At 36.9% G+C, this 17,145-nt stretch overlaps 1 protein-coding gene and 1 pseudogene across 1 annotated transcript in view; one reads left to right on the plus strand and one right to left on the minus strand.

Annotated features, from left to right (window-relative positions):
* The window catches only part of PDS5A (PDS5 cohesin associated factor A), a 115,523-nt gene that overhangs the window by 53,220 nt on the left and 45,158 nt on the right, over positions 1-17,145 (minus strand). Inside the window, exons 6-8 of the mRNA XM_068974907.1 lie at positions 12,882-12,962; positions 10,094-10,234; positions 7,896-8,011 (exon numbers count right to left, since the gene is read on the minus strand). Coding sequence (XP_068831008.1) covers positions 7,896-8,011; positions 10,094-10,234; positions 12,882-12,962 — 338 coding nt within the window. The remainder of the gene's footprint in view (positions 1-7,895; positions 8,012-10,093; positions 10,235-12,881; positions 12,963-17,145) is intronic.
* Positions 13,670-14,154, plus strand: LOC138082170 (transcription factor BTF3 pseudogene; annotated as a pseudogene).

Genomic DNA, 17,145 nt, shown 5'->3' on the forward strand with positions numbered 1-17,145 from the left:
TCATTCTGAAGGAAGAATATAAATTAAAAATTATATAATTTCACAATTTTTTCAACAATTTTTTTTACAACAGGATTTTCACCATGCTAAAATAGAACAGTACAAAACATCTCCCAACCCAAACTATGTATATTGAAGAGCCAAAAATTGTAGCTTAAAATTATGCCACAAAACAAAAAATAAATTTTCAAAATGCACAAAATCTATCTGAAAAAGTTTACAGGAGAAAAACGCTAGAAGAATGTGAGGTAGAAAGCAAGGGGAGACCCAGAGATAAGTACACACAATACATGTGTCATATTGCCTCACAGCAAAAAAAAGTTTCACGTGGCTGGAACCAACCTGTAATTGCCCTTTTTGCTGTTGCTGTTTAGTTGCTAAGTCATGTACAATTCTTTGCCACCCCACTGACTACAGTCCATCAGGCTCCTCTGTCCATGGGATATCCAGATAAGAAGACTGGAACGGGTTGCCTTTTCTTCTTCAGGGGATCTTCCTGACCCAGTGCTCAACCCCATATCTGCACTGACAGGCAAATTCTTTACTGCTGAGCCACCAGTATTCAGTTCAGTTCAGGCACTCAGTATTGCCCGACTCTTTGTGACCCCATGAACCGCAGCATGCCAGGCCTCCCTGTCCATCACCAACTCCCAGAATTTACACAAACTCATGTCCATTGAGTCAGTGATGCCATCCAGCCATCTCATCCTCTGTTGTCCCCTTCTCCTCCTGCCCTCAATCTTTCCCAGCATCAGGGTCTTTTCAAATGAGTCAGCTCTTCGCATCAGGTGGCCAAAGTATTGGAGTTTCAGCTTCAGCATCAGTCCCTCCAATGAACACCCAGGACTGGTCTCCTTTAGGATGGACTGGTTGGATCTCCTTGCAGTTCAAGCAACTTTCAAGAGTCTTCTCCAACACTATACTTCAAAAGCATTAATTCTTCAGCACTCAGCTTTCTTTATAGTCCAACTCTTGCATCCATACATGACTACTGGAAAAACCATAGCCTTGACTAGACGGACCTTTGTGGCCAAGTAATGTCTCTGCTTTTTAATATGCTGTCTAGGTTGGTCATAACTTTCCTTCCAAGGAGTAAGCATCTTTTAATTTCATGGCTGCAGTCACCATCTGCAGTGATTTTGGAGCCCAGAAAAATAAAGTCGGCCACTGTTTCCCCATCTATTTGCCATGAAGTGATGGGACCAGATGCCATGATGTTAGTTTTCTGAATGTTGAGCCTTAAGCCAACTTTTCACTCTCCTCTTCATCAAGAGGCTCTTTATTTTTACTTTTTTAAAATATTTCTTTATTTGGCTGAGCCAGGTCTTAGTTGTAGCATGTGGGATCTAGTTCCCTGACCAGGAACCGAACCCTGGTCCTCAGCATTAGGAGCACAGAGTCTTAGCCACTGGACCACCAGGGAAGTCCCCAAGAGGCTCTTTAGGTCTTCTTCACTTTCTGCCATAAGGGTGGTGTCACCTGCACATCTGAGGTTATTGATATTTCTCCCAGCAATCTTGATTCCAGCTTGTGCTTCTTCCAGTCCAGTGTTTCTCATGATGTACTCTGCATATAAATTAAATAAGGAAGGTGACAATATTCAGCCTTGACGTACTCCTTTTCCTATTTGGAACCAGTCTGCTGTTCCATGTCCAGTTCTAACTGTTGCTTCCTGACCTGCATACATGTTTCTCAAGAGGCAGGTCAGGTGGTCTGGAATTCCCATCTCTTTCAGAATTTTCCAGTTTATGTGATTCAGACAGTCAAATGCTTTGGCATAGTCAATGAAGCAGAAATAGATGTTTTTCTGGAACTCTCTTGCTTTTTCCATGATCCAGCAGATGTTGGCAATTTGATCTCTGGTTCCTCTGCCTTTTCTAAAACCAGCTTGAATGTCTGGAAGTTCACAGTTCACGTGTTCCTAAAGCCTGACTTGGAGAATTTTGAGCATTACTTTACTAGCATGTGAAATGAGTGCAATTGTGTGACAGTTTGCGCATTCTCTGGCATTGCCTTTCTTTGGGATTGGAATGAAAACTGACCTTTTCCAGTCCTGTGGCCACTGCTGAGTTTTCCATATTTGCTGACATATTGAGTGCAGCACTTGCACAGCAACATCTTTTAGGATTTGAAACAGCTCAACTGGAATTCCATCACCTCCACTAGCTTTGTTTATAGTGATGCTTCCTAAAGCCCACTTGACCTCACATTCCAGGATGGCTGGCTCTAGGTGAGTGATCACAGCATCGTGATTATCTGGGTCGTGAAGACCTTTTCTATGCAGTTCTTCTGTGTATTCTTGCCACCTCTTCTCAGTATCTTCTGCTTCTGTTAGGTCCATACCATTTCTGTCCTTTATTGAGCCCATCTTTGCATAATACCCATTCTACTGTTTTCCTGTATTTCTTTGCACTGATCACTGAGAAAGGCTCTCTTATCTCTCCTTTCTCTTCTTTGGAACTCTGTATTCAAATGGGTATATCTTTCCTTTTCTCCTTCGCTTTCTGCTTCTCTTATTTTCACAGTTGTTTGTAAGGCCTCCTCAGACAGCCATTTTGCTTTTTTGTACTTCTTTTTCTTGGGGATGGTCTTGATTCCTGTCTCCTGTACAATGTCACAAACCTCTGTCCATAGGTCATCAGGCACTTTGCCTATCAGATCTAGTCCCTTAAATCTATTTCTCACTTCCACTGTATAATCCTAAGAGTTAGGGTTACAGCAAGAATTTAATAAGTAAGAAACTCACTATGTAAATTTAGAACTTCATGTAAGAATAAGCTGAGTAACTGAAATTTTAAATTTATTGCCAATTTAAAAATATTAACTTTAAATAATGTGATTTTATTTACTTATTTTTTACCTTTTAATTTCCTCTACCCATTTTATTTTTTCCTCTCTCCACCTCCCTTTCTCTATGGCAAGTGTTTGTTCTCCTTAACTGTCTTTGTTTTGTTATGTTTGGTCACATTTTTTTTTTTTTGATTTCACATATAAGTGAAACCATACAGTATTTGTCCTTCTCTGTTTGACTTATTACCCTTAGCATAATTCTAAGTCCATCCATGTTGTCCCAAATGGGATTTCCTTCTTTATGGAGGGGTAAAATTGTACCATGCATGTATATACCACATCTAGTTTATCCACTGATCTGTTGTTTGGGCAGCTGGGTTGCTCTCCTGTCTTGGCTATTATAAATAATGCCGGAGTAAACATGGAGCTAGCGCATCTACTGTTCTCTTCAGATAAATACCCAGGACTGTAATTCCTGGATCACATGATAGTGTCATTTTAAATTATCTGAGGAACCTCCATACTGTTTTTGATAGTGGCGGCACCAATTTACATTGCCACCAACAGTGCACAATGGTTCCCTTTTCTCCACATCTCTGCCCACACTTGTTATTTGTAGTCGTTTTGCTAACAACCATTCTGACAGGTGTGAGGTGGTATCTCATTGCAGTTTTGATTTGCACTTCCTTGATGATTAGTGATGTTGAGCATCTTTTTTTAAAAAATATTTATTTATTTTTAATTGATTGATGATGGGTTTACAACATTGGCTTGATTTCGGTCATACATCAACATGAATTAGCCAAAAGTATACAAATATTCCCTGATGTTGAGCATCTTTTCATATGTCATCTTTAGAAAAATGTGTATCAGATCCTCTCCCATTTTTAAAACAGGTTGCCTGCTTCTTTGATGTTGACTTGAATGAGGTATTTATATATTTTAGATATTAACAGCTTATCATGCATATTATTTGGAAATACCTTCTCCCATTCAGTAGAATTGTTCATCCTAGTTCTCTGAAAAAGGCCATTGGGATTTTGATAAGGATTGCAATGAATCTGTTGATTGCCTTTAACAATGTTAATTATCTCAATCCACAGACAAAGTATATCTTTCCAACTCTGTGTGTCACCTTTAGTTTGGTTTATCAGTATCTTACAGTTTTCCAAGTACAGTTATTTTGCCTCCTCAGGTAGGTTTATTCTGAGGTATTCTATTCTCTATGATGTGGCTGTAAATGGGATTATTTTCTTAATTTTTCTGATAGTTCATTGTTAGTGTACTCAGACGCAAAGATTTCTGTTTATTGATTTTTGTATCCTACAACATACTCAAATTCATTTATGAATTCTAGTAATTTTCTGACGGCATCTTTAGGATTTTCTATGTAGTATTACTTGTCATCTGCAAATAGTGAGTTAGGACCTAACAGAGGCAGAAGATATTAAGAAGAGGTGGCAAGAATACACAGAAGAACTCTACAAAAATGGTCTTAATGACCAGGATAACCATGATGGTGTGGTCACTCACTTAGAGCCAGATATCCTGGAATGTGAAGTCTCAAGTGGCCATAGGAAGCACTGCTACAAATAAAGCTAGTGGAGGTGATGGAATTCCAGCTGAGCTCTTTAAAATCCTTAAAGATGATGTTAAAGTGCTGTACTCACTACGTCAGCATATTTGGAAAACTCAGCAGTGGACACAGGACTGGAAAGGTCAGTTTTCATTCCAATCTCAGAGAAGGGCAGTGCCAAATAATGTTCAAACTACTGGACAGTTACGCTCATTTTACAAGCAAGTAAGGTTATGCTCATGGGGTTGCAAAGAGTCGGATACGACAGAGCGACTGAACTGAACTGACCTGAAAGTTATGCTCAAAATCCTTCAAGCCAGGTTTCAGTAGTACATGAACAGAGAACTTCCAGATGTACAAGCTGGGTTTAGAAAAGTCAGGGGGATCAGAGATCAAATTGCCAACATTCACTGGATCATAGAAAAGGCAAGGGAATTCTAGAAAAACATCTATTTCTCCTTCATTGACTACATTAAAGCCTTTGACTGTATGGATCACAATCAACTGTGGAATATTCTTAAAGAGACAGAAATACTAGACCAGCTTTCCTGACTCCTGAGAAACCTGTATGCAGGTCAAGAAGCAACACTTACAACTGGTCATGGATAAAGGGGTTGGTTTAAAATTGGGAAAGGACTATGATAAAGCTATATATTGTTACTCTATTTAACTTGTATGTGGAGTACATCATGTGAAATGCTGGGCAGGATGAAGCACAAGCTGGATCAAGATTACCAGGAGAAACAGCAACAACCTCAGATATGCAGATGATTCCACTCTAATGGCAGACAGTGAAAAGTAACTAATGAGCCTCTTGATGAGGGTGATAGAGGCTAGTGAAAAACCTGGCTTAAAACTTAGCTTTCAAAAAATTAAGATCATGGTACCTGGTCCCATCACTTCATTGCAAAGAAGGGGAAAAAGTAGAATCAGTAACAGATTTTATTTCCCTGGACTCCAAAACAGTGAAATTAACAGACGCTTGCTCCTTGGAAGGACTTTCCTGGTGGCTCAGAGGTTAAAGTGTCTGCCTGGAATGCAGCGGGCCAGGGTTCGATCCCTGGATTGGAAAGATCCCCTGGAGAAGGAAATGGCAACCCACTCCAATACTCTTGCCTGGAGAATCCCATGGAGGGAGGAGCCTGGTAGGCTGCAGTCCATGGGGTCACAAAGAGTCGGACACGACCGAGAGACTTTTGCTCCTTGGAAGAAAAGCTATGACAAACATAGACAGTGTATTAAAAAGCAAAGATATCACTTTGCTGACAAAGGTCTGTATAATCAAAGCTATGGTTTTTCCAGTAGTCAGGCATGGATGTGAGAGTTGGACCATAAAGAAGGTTGAGTGCCAGAGAACTGATGCTTATGCTTTCTAACTGTATTGCCAGAGAAGACTCTTGAGAGTCCCTTGGACATCAAGGAGATCAAACCAATCTTAAAGGAAATAGGGCCTGAATATTCCACTGGAGGACTGAAGCTGCAGCTCCAATACTTTGGCCATGTGATACAAAGACCTGACTCATTGGAAAAGACCCTGCTGCTGGGGAAGACTGAAGACCAAAGGAGAAGAAGGTGGCAGAAGATGAGGTTAGATAGCATCACTGACTCAGTGGGCATGAGTCTGAACAAACTCCAGAAGATAATGAAAGACAGGTAAGCCTGGCACGCTGCAATCCATGGGGTTCCAAAGAGTTGGACACGACTTAGTGACTAAACAACAACAATTATCACTGACACAATTTCATTACTGGTAACTGATTTGTACATATTTTCTGTTTCTTCCTGGTTCAGTCGTGGGAAACAATACATTTCTAGGAATTTGTTCATTTCTTCTAGGCTGTCTGCTTTGTTGGCATATAATTGATCATAGATAAAAGTGAAAAGTGAAGTGAAGTCGCTCAGTCGTGTCCAACTCTTTGCGATCCCATGGAGTGTAGCCTACCAGGCTCCTCTGTCCATGGGATTCTCCAGGCAAGTATACTGGAGTGGGTTGCCATTTCCTTCTCCTGATCATAGATAATGTGACTTTAAACATTGAAAACATTTGTATTTTTGAAGTGATCATTTAATAAACACCTAAATATCTATGGCTGCCTACTTCCTTATCCAGAGACAACTGTCATATATTTTAATAAAATATTTCATTTAGGATTTATAATTTTCTAACTGCCAGAGAAAAGTGAGACTATTACTACTCATGATCAAGTATCAAAACACTTATTATTAAATAATTAAGGGAAATAATCCAGTACAACAGATATGCTAAAAATACTTCTTTGTGTACATGAATAAGAGACCCATTACTAGGACACTAGTGAATGTGAAATTTTCAGTGTAAGAAGCCTATTACTGTTAATTTAGTTTTTATAAGTTATGCAAGTGAAAAATGGAGTCTTCCTTTTTTGTTTAAGTGTTTTTCATATATATTAATGTCAATCACAAGGACAGATACACTCGTCTATGTACTGACAAGCAGAACTGTTTCATTCCCTCTAAATTCTTATAAATTCAAGTATAATTAATCAAATGGTCAGAATACATTCAAGACCTTCAAAACGGCCTGTTCTGAGCAAATAACTTAGAATATCATTATGTCAGTGTCTCCAATTTGTTATATATGTGTAATTTATTTATTTGGCTACCTCAGGTCTTAGTGGCAGCATACAGGATCTTCATTGCATCATGGGGGCTTAACTGCTCTGTGTCATACGGGATCTCAGTATCCTGCCCAGGGACTGAACCCGTGTCCCTTGTACCATGAGGTGGATTCTTAACCACTGGACCACCACGGAAGTCTTCTTATTTATTTTAGTATTTAACACAGCATAACTGTAACAATTATTATAGTGAGTTTACTTTAAGAAAAATTTTAGAGCCTGTTTCCTGAATCAGTTGAATTAGACAATGATGAATTTCAAATGTTCTCTAGAATATTAATAATATAAATTGACTTTTTAGTCAATGTTTGAAGTAAAGAAACATGTAAATGTAACACAAGAAAGCAATTTAATAAATTTCATAGATTTTCCAACCTTACTATCACGTTGAACAGAATACAATAATTCCAAGTTCTTTAGAAGGAACATTAAAAGCTTTGAGTAAAGAGCAGTGCTATTTTCCATTTCAAAATTAGACAATACTGAATTGTTTAAAACACACATCTTGCTACCAGATAAGCTATGTATCTAAAGGATAAGCACCAGTAAATACACTGAGTGAAATATGGCATGGACTGGACCATGACGTCTTCAGTCTCATGATTTATTTAAAAATTTTAAGACTCTGCAGATCTTTAAATGTTTATTCTAATGACATTATTTTAGCACACACAAGAAAGATTAAAATCTGTTATGTGGGTAAATAAAAGCTTTCTTCATAAAAAATTTCTCTTCAGTTTACTCTCCAAGAGAGACAGTAACATTGGTATTAAAAAAACATATATCGACGTTTGATATATGTGGTTTCAATCAGGTGTGCCATACTGACTAGCCTCCAAAACATAAAAGTCCACAGAATTGTATTCTCTTACCGTCCAAGAAAACACTGCCACAGAGGACGATTCTGTGTTGCTAAATCGGAATCTTTAGAACCAAACAATTTAGCTAAAAGTCGAACAACAGCTAATCGTTCTTCTCCATCATTGCTCTAAGGGAAAAAAGAAAATAAATAAAGCCTGAGAGTTATTCATCAGATTATAAAAAATAAATAAAATAGCCCCAAGGAGCTGCAATTTCACTACTTTTGCTTATGATGCTGAAAACTTTAAAATATCGTATTCTCTCATTTACTATGTAGAAGTTGATTTAATTCCACGTTAGATCATCAGGTCCTTTGCTCTTATTTCATTCCCTCTCAACTGTTAATTTATGCCTGTTTCTCTGCTTGCTTGCAATCTGCAAAGATGCTGGAGAAATATGAAGATAATGATTTAATTCTAACATTCCCTAAGAGTTCTAGAAAAAATTCTGTGAATGGAAGACCTACAAATAATTTCTGCCCTACAATTTCATCTCCAACATCTGCCTTTTAAAAAGGCAGAAATTTATCTAAGAATACAGAAAACATAAAAATCAATGGCCTTGGGTTATACATATTGTATCAAGAGAGACTATATAGAAATAACATTAACTAAGGTGCTAAATTTTTTAAAAAAGGGAATTAAGGAATCTATAAAAAAAATTCTGGTGTACCTACTGCTAAAGTATGCCTATGAAAATATCAAATTGTATCAATGAAGCAGAGAGGGTACAAGATGAAGAGTAATTGAGGACAACTGTGGTAGAGAAAAGCTCATAACCCATTTAAGGTACTACTACTCAAGTTCTAGCCAAACATGTTATCAAATCATCTGATTTTTTTTTTTTTTAAGAAAATGTATAATCTGGAGTTTCCAACAAAGTTTGATTTTAACATTTATTCATTTACTCAATGTTATCAACTTTTTAAAAAGAGAAAATTATTTGCATGACATTTTGAAATAAAATTTATCAAATAAAACATTTTTGGGAGGCCAGATTCAGCTCTTAACTTCTGATGTAAGTAAATGAACTTATGGAAGAATGGGGTATGGACAACCAATGTAGCTTAAACTTCATTCTGTTTACATTAAGCTTACACACTGAAGTCTAGTTCCTAATCCATTCCCACCATCTATTACAGCAGCCTTGTTTAAGGATTAAAGAGGCTTGACTTTCATATTCAAACTCTATATACAGACTGGGAGAAAATATTTTAATGCCTTATACATAGAAATAATTTGGTATGGAACCACTCTTAGACTGTTGTTGAAATAAACCCATTATTAAAAAACAAAACAAAACTTTGTTCTCTGTGTAACATTTTCCGTACAACAGTTTCTGAGAAACCTAGTAAAATGTCTTTCATATGTGAACAGCAAATTCTTGTCATAAAACAAAATGGACAAATCTTATACCTGTTTTAAGAGTGTGAAATCAGAGTTCGAATTCCAAATACATTTTAACTGTGTAAATGGACAAAATAATTTATCTTAAATTTTTCATAATAATTTATCTTATGTTTTTTATAACTTAAAAACTCAAAATTGTAGTGTTGGTCCTAAATATACCATAGGCTGATTTAAGGATTAAATAAAATACTGGATATTAAAAAAATCTTTCAAAAATTCCAGAATATCAAGCAAAATGTACGATGTTCTTTTCTAAAGTTTAACAAGGAGAAAGGACTGAGTGTTAAGATTTTTGTATTTTTTGAGGTGTTATGAATTTGTTTAGTTGGCTATTTAAAAAACAATAGTAAATAAAAACTTCCAGATATGCTCAAGTCATCATGTAAAATTTTTGTCCTTGATTTATACTATGAAAGGGACAAATAGTTAAAATCAAGATCCTTTGAGTACTGAGTCTGATATCATTTGATGTTCTAAAATATATACATATAATAATAGGCATCATTTAATAACATTTTATACATTTTGGGGATAACTCCATTTTTCATATCTATTATTTGTATCATTGTGTTTATCAGGCACTTAACAATTAAGTAAATTATAATTTTAATTGCAATGAAAAACTCTATCACTGAGATGAGAGTCTCTGTTTTACTCAAATGATTAAAAAAAAATGTATACCTTAACTAAATATAAGATAATTGAACTCACATTTTATTCTTTTACAGTTAAAGGAAAACAATATAACATATATGTTTCTCTCAAAAGTTAAAGAGCTTAGAAATTATAGTCAGTCTTACCTTCAGTTTGAATTCAAGCTGCGGCATGACAGATAATAATAAATGGGGATCTATAGCAAAAAGTTCCTGAATCAGATCAAATACATGTTCCGACAAATCACTTACTGATGATCTTCCCAGCACCAGTACTTGATTGAAAAACTAAAGGAGACAGAAACAAAATATCCATTTCATTTAAAAACCTGGATTGGCTTTTTATAAATGTGTTAAAAGAAAACTATATAATTAGGCATTCCATATACAAGTGAGGAAGATTAAAAAAGAACAGATATTTCAATTACTAATATATATAATAGGATAGTCACCAAAACAGAACAAATCTCCAAATATCATCAAATTATGACTGTTATATGAAAAATTTTAAAAGTAATTGAGTTGTTACCTTTCTTTCAAATTAGGATGACAATTCTAGGAATGAACTGTTATTAAAAAAAAACAATTTAAATAGTTTATTTAATCCATTATAGAGGATTTTATAGAGAAATTTCTTTATAGCAGACAAAAAATTTTTAATGACTAAATCTTTTGGATTTTTGAGTAATTTCTTTACTGGGGCTTCCCAAGTAGCACAGCGGTAAAGAATTCACCTGCCAGTGCAGGAGACTCAAGAGACGTATGTTTGATCCCTGGGTTGGGAACAACCCCTGAGGTAGGAAATGCCACTCTAATACTCCTGCCTGGAAAATTCCATCGACAGAAGAGCATGGCAGGCTATACTCCATGAGGTCACAGAGTTGGACATGACTAAGCAACTGAGCATATGTGCACACATACACATTTTTTTTCTATGAATTTAGCAATAAAGAATAACTGAAGGTGGAGGATCAGTTGCTTTTTTTCCCAAAAATACCCAGAAAGAGACTTCCCTAGCAGGATAGTGGTAAGAATCCGCCTGCCAAGGGTTACAGGTTCAATCCCTGGTCCAGGAAGATTCCACATGCTGTGGAGCAACTAAGCCTGTATGGCACAATTACTGATCCTATGAGCCTTGACTGCTGATCCCGTGCACCCTAACGCCTGTACTTCACAACAAGAGAAGCCACTGCAACAAGATGCCCACAAACTACAGCCGTGAGTTGAGCCCATTTGCTGCAACTAGAGAAAACCTGGGAGAAGGCAATGGCAACCCACTCCAGTACTCTTGCCTGGAAAATCCCATGGACGGAGAAGCCTGGTAGGCTGCAGTCCATGGGGTCGCTACGAGTCAGACATGACTGAGCGACTTCACTTTCACTTCTCACTTTCATGCATTGGAGAAGGAAATGGCAACCCACTCCAGTATTCTTGCCTGGAGAATCCCAAGGACGGCAGAGCCTGGTGGGCTGCCACCTATGGGGCTGCACAGAGTCGGACACGACGGAAGCGACTTAACAGCAGCAGCAGAGGAAGCTTGAACACTGCAACAAAGACCCAGGGCAGCCAAAAAGAACCCCAGAAAGTCAAAAACATTTTAACTCAGAGGACAAAGAGAAGGAAAAGGTGATGATACAAAGGCTGATAATTTAAAAGCATTCTAGGAAGAAGAAACAAAGAGAATATAATATCAAAGCACAAATTAAAAGATATCTCCACTCTTGCTAGCAAAATTAAATTAGAAAAAAACTTAAAATGTAAAAATGCTACAGAGGCAATTGTATGCAACTGATCTGAGCATGTTTTTGGTAGTATCATCAAATAATAAATTTCTTTTGAAAGACAACATATATTAAGAGTTAGAAAATATTACGAAGAACTTGACAAGAATAAGGAAAAGAGTTTTAACAAAATTTACAACTACACATACACATATGAGTAATTCTGGAAGGATATATGAAAATCTATTGGTGATGGCTATTTTTGAGAAGTGAGAAAAAGATATTTGAGACTGAAGACAAATTTCACTGTATACACTTTTACAGTACTTGAGAAAACTTTTTTAAACCATGCTTAAGTATTCAGTAAATTAAATAATACTAATAATTCATAACATTTAAATTAATATACTTAGACTTTTATATGTAGAAAACAATTCAACAGTGAATAAATACTACATTCACAAAGACTGTACTAAAGAAAACACTGAAAAAAACCTAAATGCAAGGTAAGAGGGAAATGATTAGGTAAATTATATATGACTTCAAAGGAATACTTACAATCATTCTCGTCATAAATAAAAAGATGATGTAAAAAAAATGATGTCAAGATGTGGAAACATAAATGAACAATTCAGAGTTTTATATAAAGTGTGAAAAAACAGGTAAGAATCTGAGCAATGCTCAATAATGAACTTGTTACATTAAGGCAGCACAATTCTAATTTCTTTTCAGAATTACTTTATTGACTTTTTAGTAAAAACAAAACATAGTAAAAGTAGACAAAAGTAAAAAGACAACTTACTACTCTATTAACAACTATTTAAGAGGGAAAGCCAAAAAGGTTCAGAAGAATGGTTTAGAGACATGAGGAAGGAACTATATAGACAGAGAGCCACAGAAAAAGACGAAGGGAGAAAGTGAAAAAGATCAGCATAGCCAGGAGATAAAAAGATAAAATACAAAGAAGAAAGGGTGGGAATTGCAGACCTAACATCCTCTATCTTGTGCCATTTAAAAACAATGTCTATAAGCTTATAAAGTGATGCTGCATTTGGTTACATTTCGACATTATCAGTTCTCTTATATATTTCTCCTAAATAGATGAAACTGTTTACAGGCTAAATAAGCCTTTATGTGACAAGTTCTAATAAACTCGTACCTTTATGGATTAAGAACTACAAAATTACAGAAAAAAGATAGGCAGAAATACCTACATTGGCAATGCATGCTTCAATAGTCTGGACTGTCCTTTTCAATAGGACTTTTGCGAGGTCAAAGGACTGTTTATTTAAGTTCTGAAACACAAAAAATATGCAAAGTTACAAATGAATTAATGAATTTACAAGATAATACCACTAGAACATCAAAGTCTTCAAAGTTCAGAAAATATGGAGCAAAAAATATAACTGAACCACATTCAAGGTTTTACCCAATATCCACTAGTCAAGAGGTCATAAATGTAGAAGTTGCAAATAGCACAACCATGAATCAAAAACTGAAATACAAAGAAATAAAAAAACACAGCAGGTAATTAGCCAAAAGCTCAACCCTATATTAAGTTTAGCTTTACTCAATCTTAAGACTTTTAGGTTTCGTTAACCGGGAGTTGGTGATGGACAGGGAGGCCAGGCGTGCTGCAGTCCATGGGGTCACAAAGAGTCAGATACAACTGAGGGACTGAACTGAACCAATCTGAATTGGCAATCACAGCCATTTATCCCTAACACACACACATTATCCTCAGTATTTCACTGTCTAATCAATGTCTGTCCTGAGGAAGAGTGGACCTGCAAAGTGCTTCAAGCAAAATTCTCAGTTATATTTCTGAAATGCTAACTACTGCCTTTATTCCTCAAGATTCCCAATGCATGGTAATAAACTAAAGGGTCTGAGCTGCCATCTTGCGTCCCTGCGTGTGTGCACCTAACCTCAGCTGGTCCGCCCGAGACCACCTGAGCGCCAACCCTAGTCCCCCGCACGGCCCCATTTCCGCTCCAGCAAGATGAAAGAAACTACCGTGAACCAGGAGAAACTTGCCAAACTGCAGGCACAAGTGCGCACTGGTGGGAAAGGAACTGCTCGCAGAAAGAAGGTGGTTCATAGAACAGCCACAGCAGATGACAAAAAACTTCAGTTCTCTTTAAAAAAGTTAGGGGTAAACAATATCTCTGGTACTGAAGAGGTGAATATGTTCACAAATCAAGGAACAGTGATCCACTTTAACAACCCTAAAGTTCAGGCATCTCTGGCAGCAAACACTTTCACCATTACGGGCCACGCTGAGACAAAGCAACTGACAGAAATGCTCCCCAGCATCTTAAACCAGCTTGGTGCTGACAGTCACACCAGTTTAAGGAGACTGGCTGAAGCTCTGCCCAAATATCCGTGGATGGAAAAGCACCACTTGCCACTGGAGAGGAGGATGATGATGAAGTTCCAGATCTTGTAGAGAATTTTGATGAGGCTTCCAAGAATGAAGCAAACTGAATTAAGTTAACTTCTGAAGAAGATAAATCTTGAAGAAGTTACTGGGAGCTGCTATTTTATGACTGCTTTTTAAAATTTTTTTCATGGATCTGATAAAATCTTGATCTCTAATATTTTTAAGCCTAAGCCCCTGGACACTGCAGCTCTTTTCAGTTTTTGCTTATATACAATTTATTCTTTCCAGCTAATAAAGCTGAAGAACCCTAAGAATAAAGTTTGAGACAAAGATAGATAAAATTCTTTGCCAAGTATATGGTTTTTTATTTCATTGATACCAATTTGTACACAGAAGGCAAAACTGTTTATAGAAAGCTAATCATGGCATGTAATATGACTGATATTCATGAATGGAATCTGATTAAAGATTTAAAATGACAGTATAAAAATAAATAAATTAATTAACTAAAGGGTCTGAGGAAGCCTGTGAAAAGATATATTTTTTAAAAGTTATTAAAAATGGAATCCTTGTGTTGAAAAGTACCTATTAACATCTCTATACTTCGCAGTTTTAGACAAAACAGATTCATTCACCACCATCTTGCACTTATCTCCAAAAAAAGGCAAGGATATCCTATACCTTAGGTTAGTAGTCAGCAAATTTTTCATGCAAAGAGGCAGATGGTAGATATGTATTTTAGGCTTTATTGGCCAGCCGTATCATCACTGCTGCAACTACACACCTCTGGTTGTTGCAGCAGGAAAGCAACCATAGACACAATAAAAGCAAATAAGCATGGTTGTGTTCAAATAAAACTTTATGTACATAAATAGGCAGTGGGCCAGATTTGGTCTACAAGCCATAGCTTCCTGATACTTGCTCCAGGTTTTTATTCCATTTCCAAAAGAATAAGATTAGCTCAAAATTAAGGCAATCTTGGAGGAACAGGTGAGGGAGATTAATAGATACAAACTTCCACCTGCAAAATCAATGAGTCACAGACATGAAATGTACAGTGTGGGGAATACAATCAATAACTATGTAAATCTTTACATGCTGATACACTGTAACTAGATTTAGGTGATTTTTTAAACTGTAGAGAAATACTGTGTAACCACAACTAAGGAAGAGTTATGTAGATCAATTATACTTCAAAAACTAACTCATAAAAAAAGAGATCAGATTTGTAATTAAGGCAGGGGGTGGGGAGGCAGAATTAGATGAAGGCAGTCAAAAGGTACTTCCAACTAAGAGGTAAGTACCAGTGATATAAACATGATAAATCTATTTAAAAACAGCTATATGTTATATGTGAATGAAATTCATTGAGAATAAATCCTAAAATTTATTTCATTTGCAAGAAAAACACTTTTTTTCTGTTTCTTTAATTTTTGCAGCTATGAGATAATGGATGTTCACTAAATGTTTCATGTTTAAATGAAATAAATGATTTCATACTGCAGATGGTGACTGCAGTCATGAAATTAAAAGACGCTTACTCCTTGGAAGGAAAGTTATGACCAACCTAGACAGCATACTCAAAAGCAGAGACATTAGTTTGCCAACAAAGGTCCATCTAATCAAGGCTATAGTTTTTCCAGTGGTCATGTATGGATGTGAGAGTTGGACTGTGAAGAAAGCTGAGCGCCAAAGAATTGATGCTTTTGAATTATAGTGCTGGAGAAGACTCTTGCAAGTCCCTTGGACTGCAAGGAGATCCAACCAGTCCATCCTAAAGGAGACCAGTCCTGGGTGTTCATTGGAAGGACTGATACTGAGGCTGAAACTCCAATACTTTGGCCACCTGATGCGAAGAACTGACTCATTGGAAAAGACTCTGATGCTGGGAGGAATTGGAGGCAGGAGCAGAAGGGGACGACAGAGGATGAGATGGCTGGATGGCATTACTGACTCAATGGACAAGAGTTTGAGTGAACTCTGGGGGTTGGTGATGGACAGGGTGGCCTGGCGTGCTGCGATTTGTGGGGTCGCAAAGAGTCGGACATGACTGAGCGACTGAACTGAATTGAACTGAATGTAGGTAAACTTATACAGTGCTGTATATCATTTATATCTTGACAAAACTAAGAAAACCTTTGTATTTCCTAAAAAGGCATAGTTCTACTCATTAAAAATACACTCTAACTAGAATACAAACACCAAATACACTATTCCTCACAAAGTTTTTCCTTTCTTATTTGCCTAACATATATAACCTCTTTGCCATACTCTCAAAATTTTGACCTATTACAGACTCATTTGAATTTTTAAAAAATGTAAATAATATATCAGTCAGGAAAAGAATTTATAATTGGTTGCATCTTATTGTGAATAGTATAATTAGATATGTATTTATCAGACATCTGATGACAAGTCACTGAACAATTAGAAGAAAAGAGCAAGAAAGTAAGTACCAACAGTAGGATAGGCCTGAGTGCACATCAGTGGTGGACCTGGAGTGGGGGAAGCTAAGTCCTTCACTTTCTTAGGGGGAGCTAGCAGAAAGAAACAGAAAAAGGAAATGGAGAATAGACTGCTCTTAAACATCCTTTTCCCCTTAACATTAACCATATAGTTTCTGCTTTTGCCCAAATCATTTTCTGAAAGTGCCTAAGAAAAATGTAGGACATGGGTTCTAAGGAGAAATACCAATTCCTACACTCTGTATCTGTTCAGCTCAGTTCAGTCGCTCAGTAGTGTCCGACTCTTTGTGACCCCATGAATCACAGCACGCCAGGCCTCCCTGTCCATCACCAACTCCCAGAGTTCACTCAAACTCACGTCCATCGAGTCAGTGATGCCATCCAGCCATCTCATCCTCTGTCGTCCCCTTCTGCTCCTGTCCCCAATCCCTCCCAGCATCAGAGTCTTTTCCAATGAGTCAACTCTTCGCATCAGGTGGCCAAAGTATTGGAGTTTCAGCCTCAGTATCAGTCCTTCCAATGAACACTCAGGACTGGTCTCCTTTAGGATGGACTGGTTGGATCTCCTTGCAGTCCAAGGGACTTGCAAGAGTCTTCTCCAGCACTATAATTCAAAAGCATCAATTCTTC

This window comes from Capricornis sumatraensis, chromosome 7 (genome assembly GCF_032405125.1).
Source record: "Capricornis sumatraensis isolate serow.1 chromosome 7, serow.2, whole genome shotgun sequence".
NCBI lineage: Eukaryota > Metazoa > Chordata > Mammalia > Artiodactyla > Bovidae > Capricornis > Capricornis sumatraensis.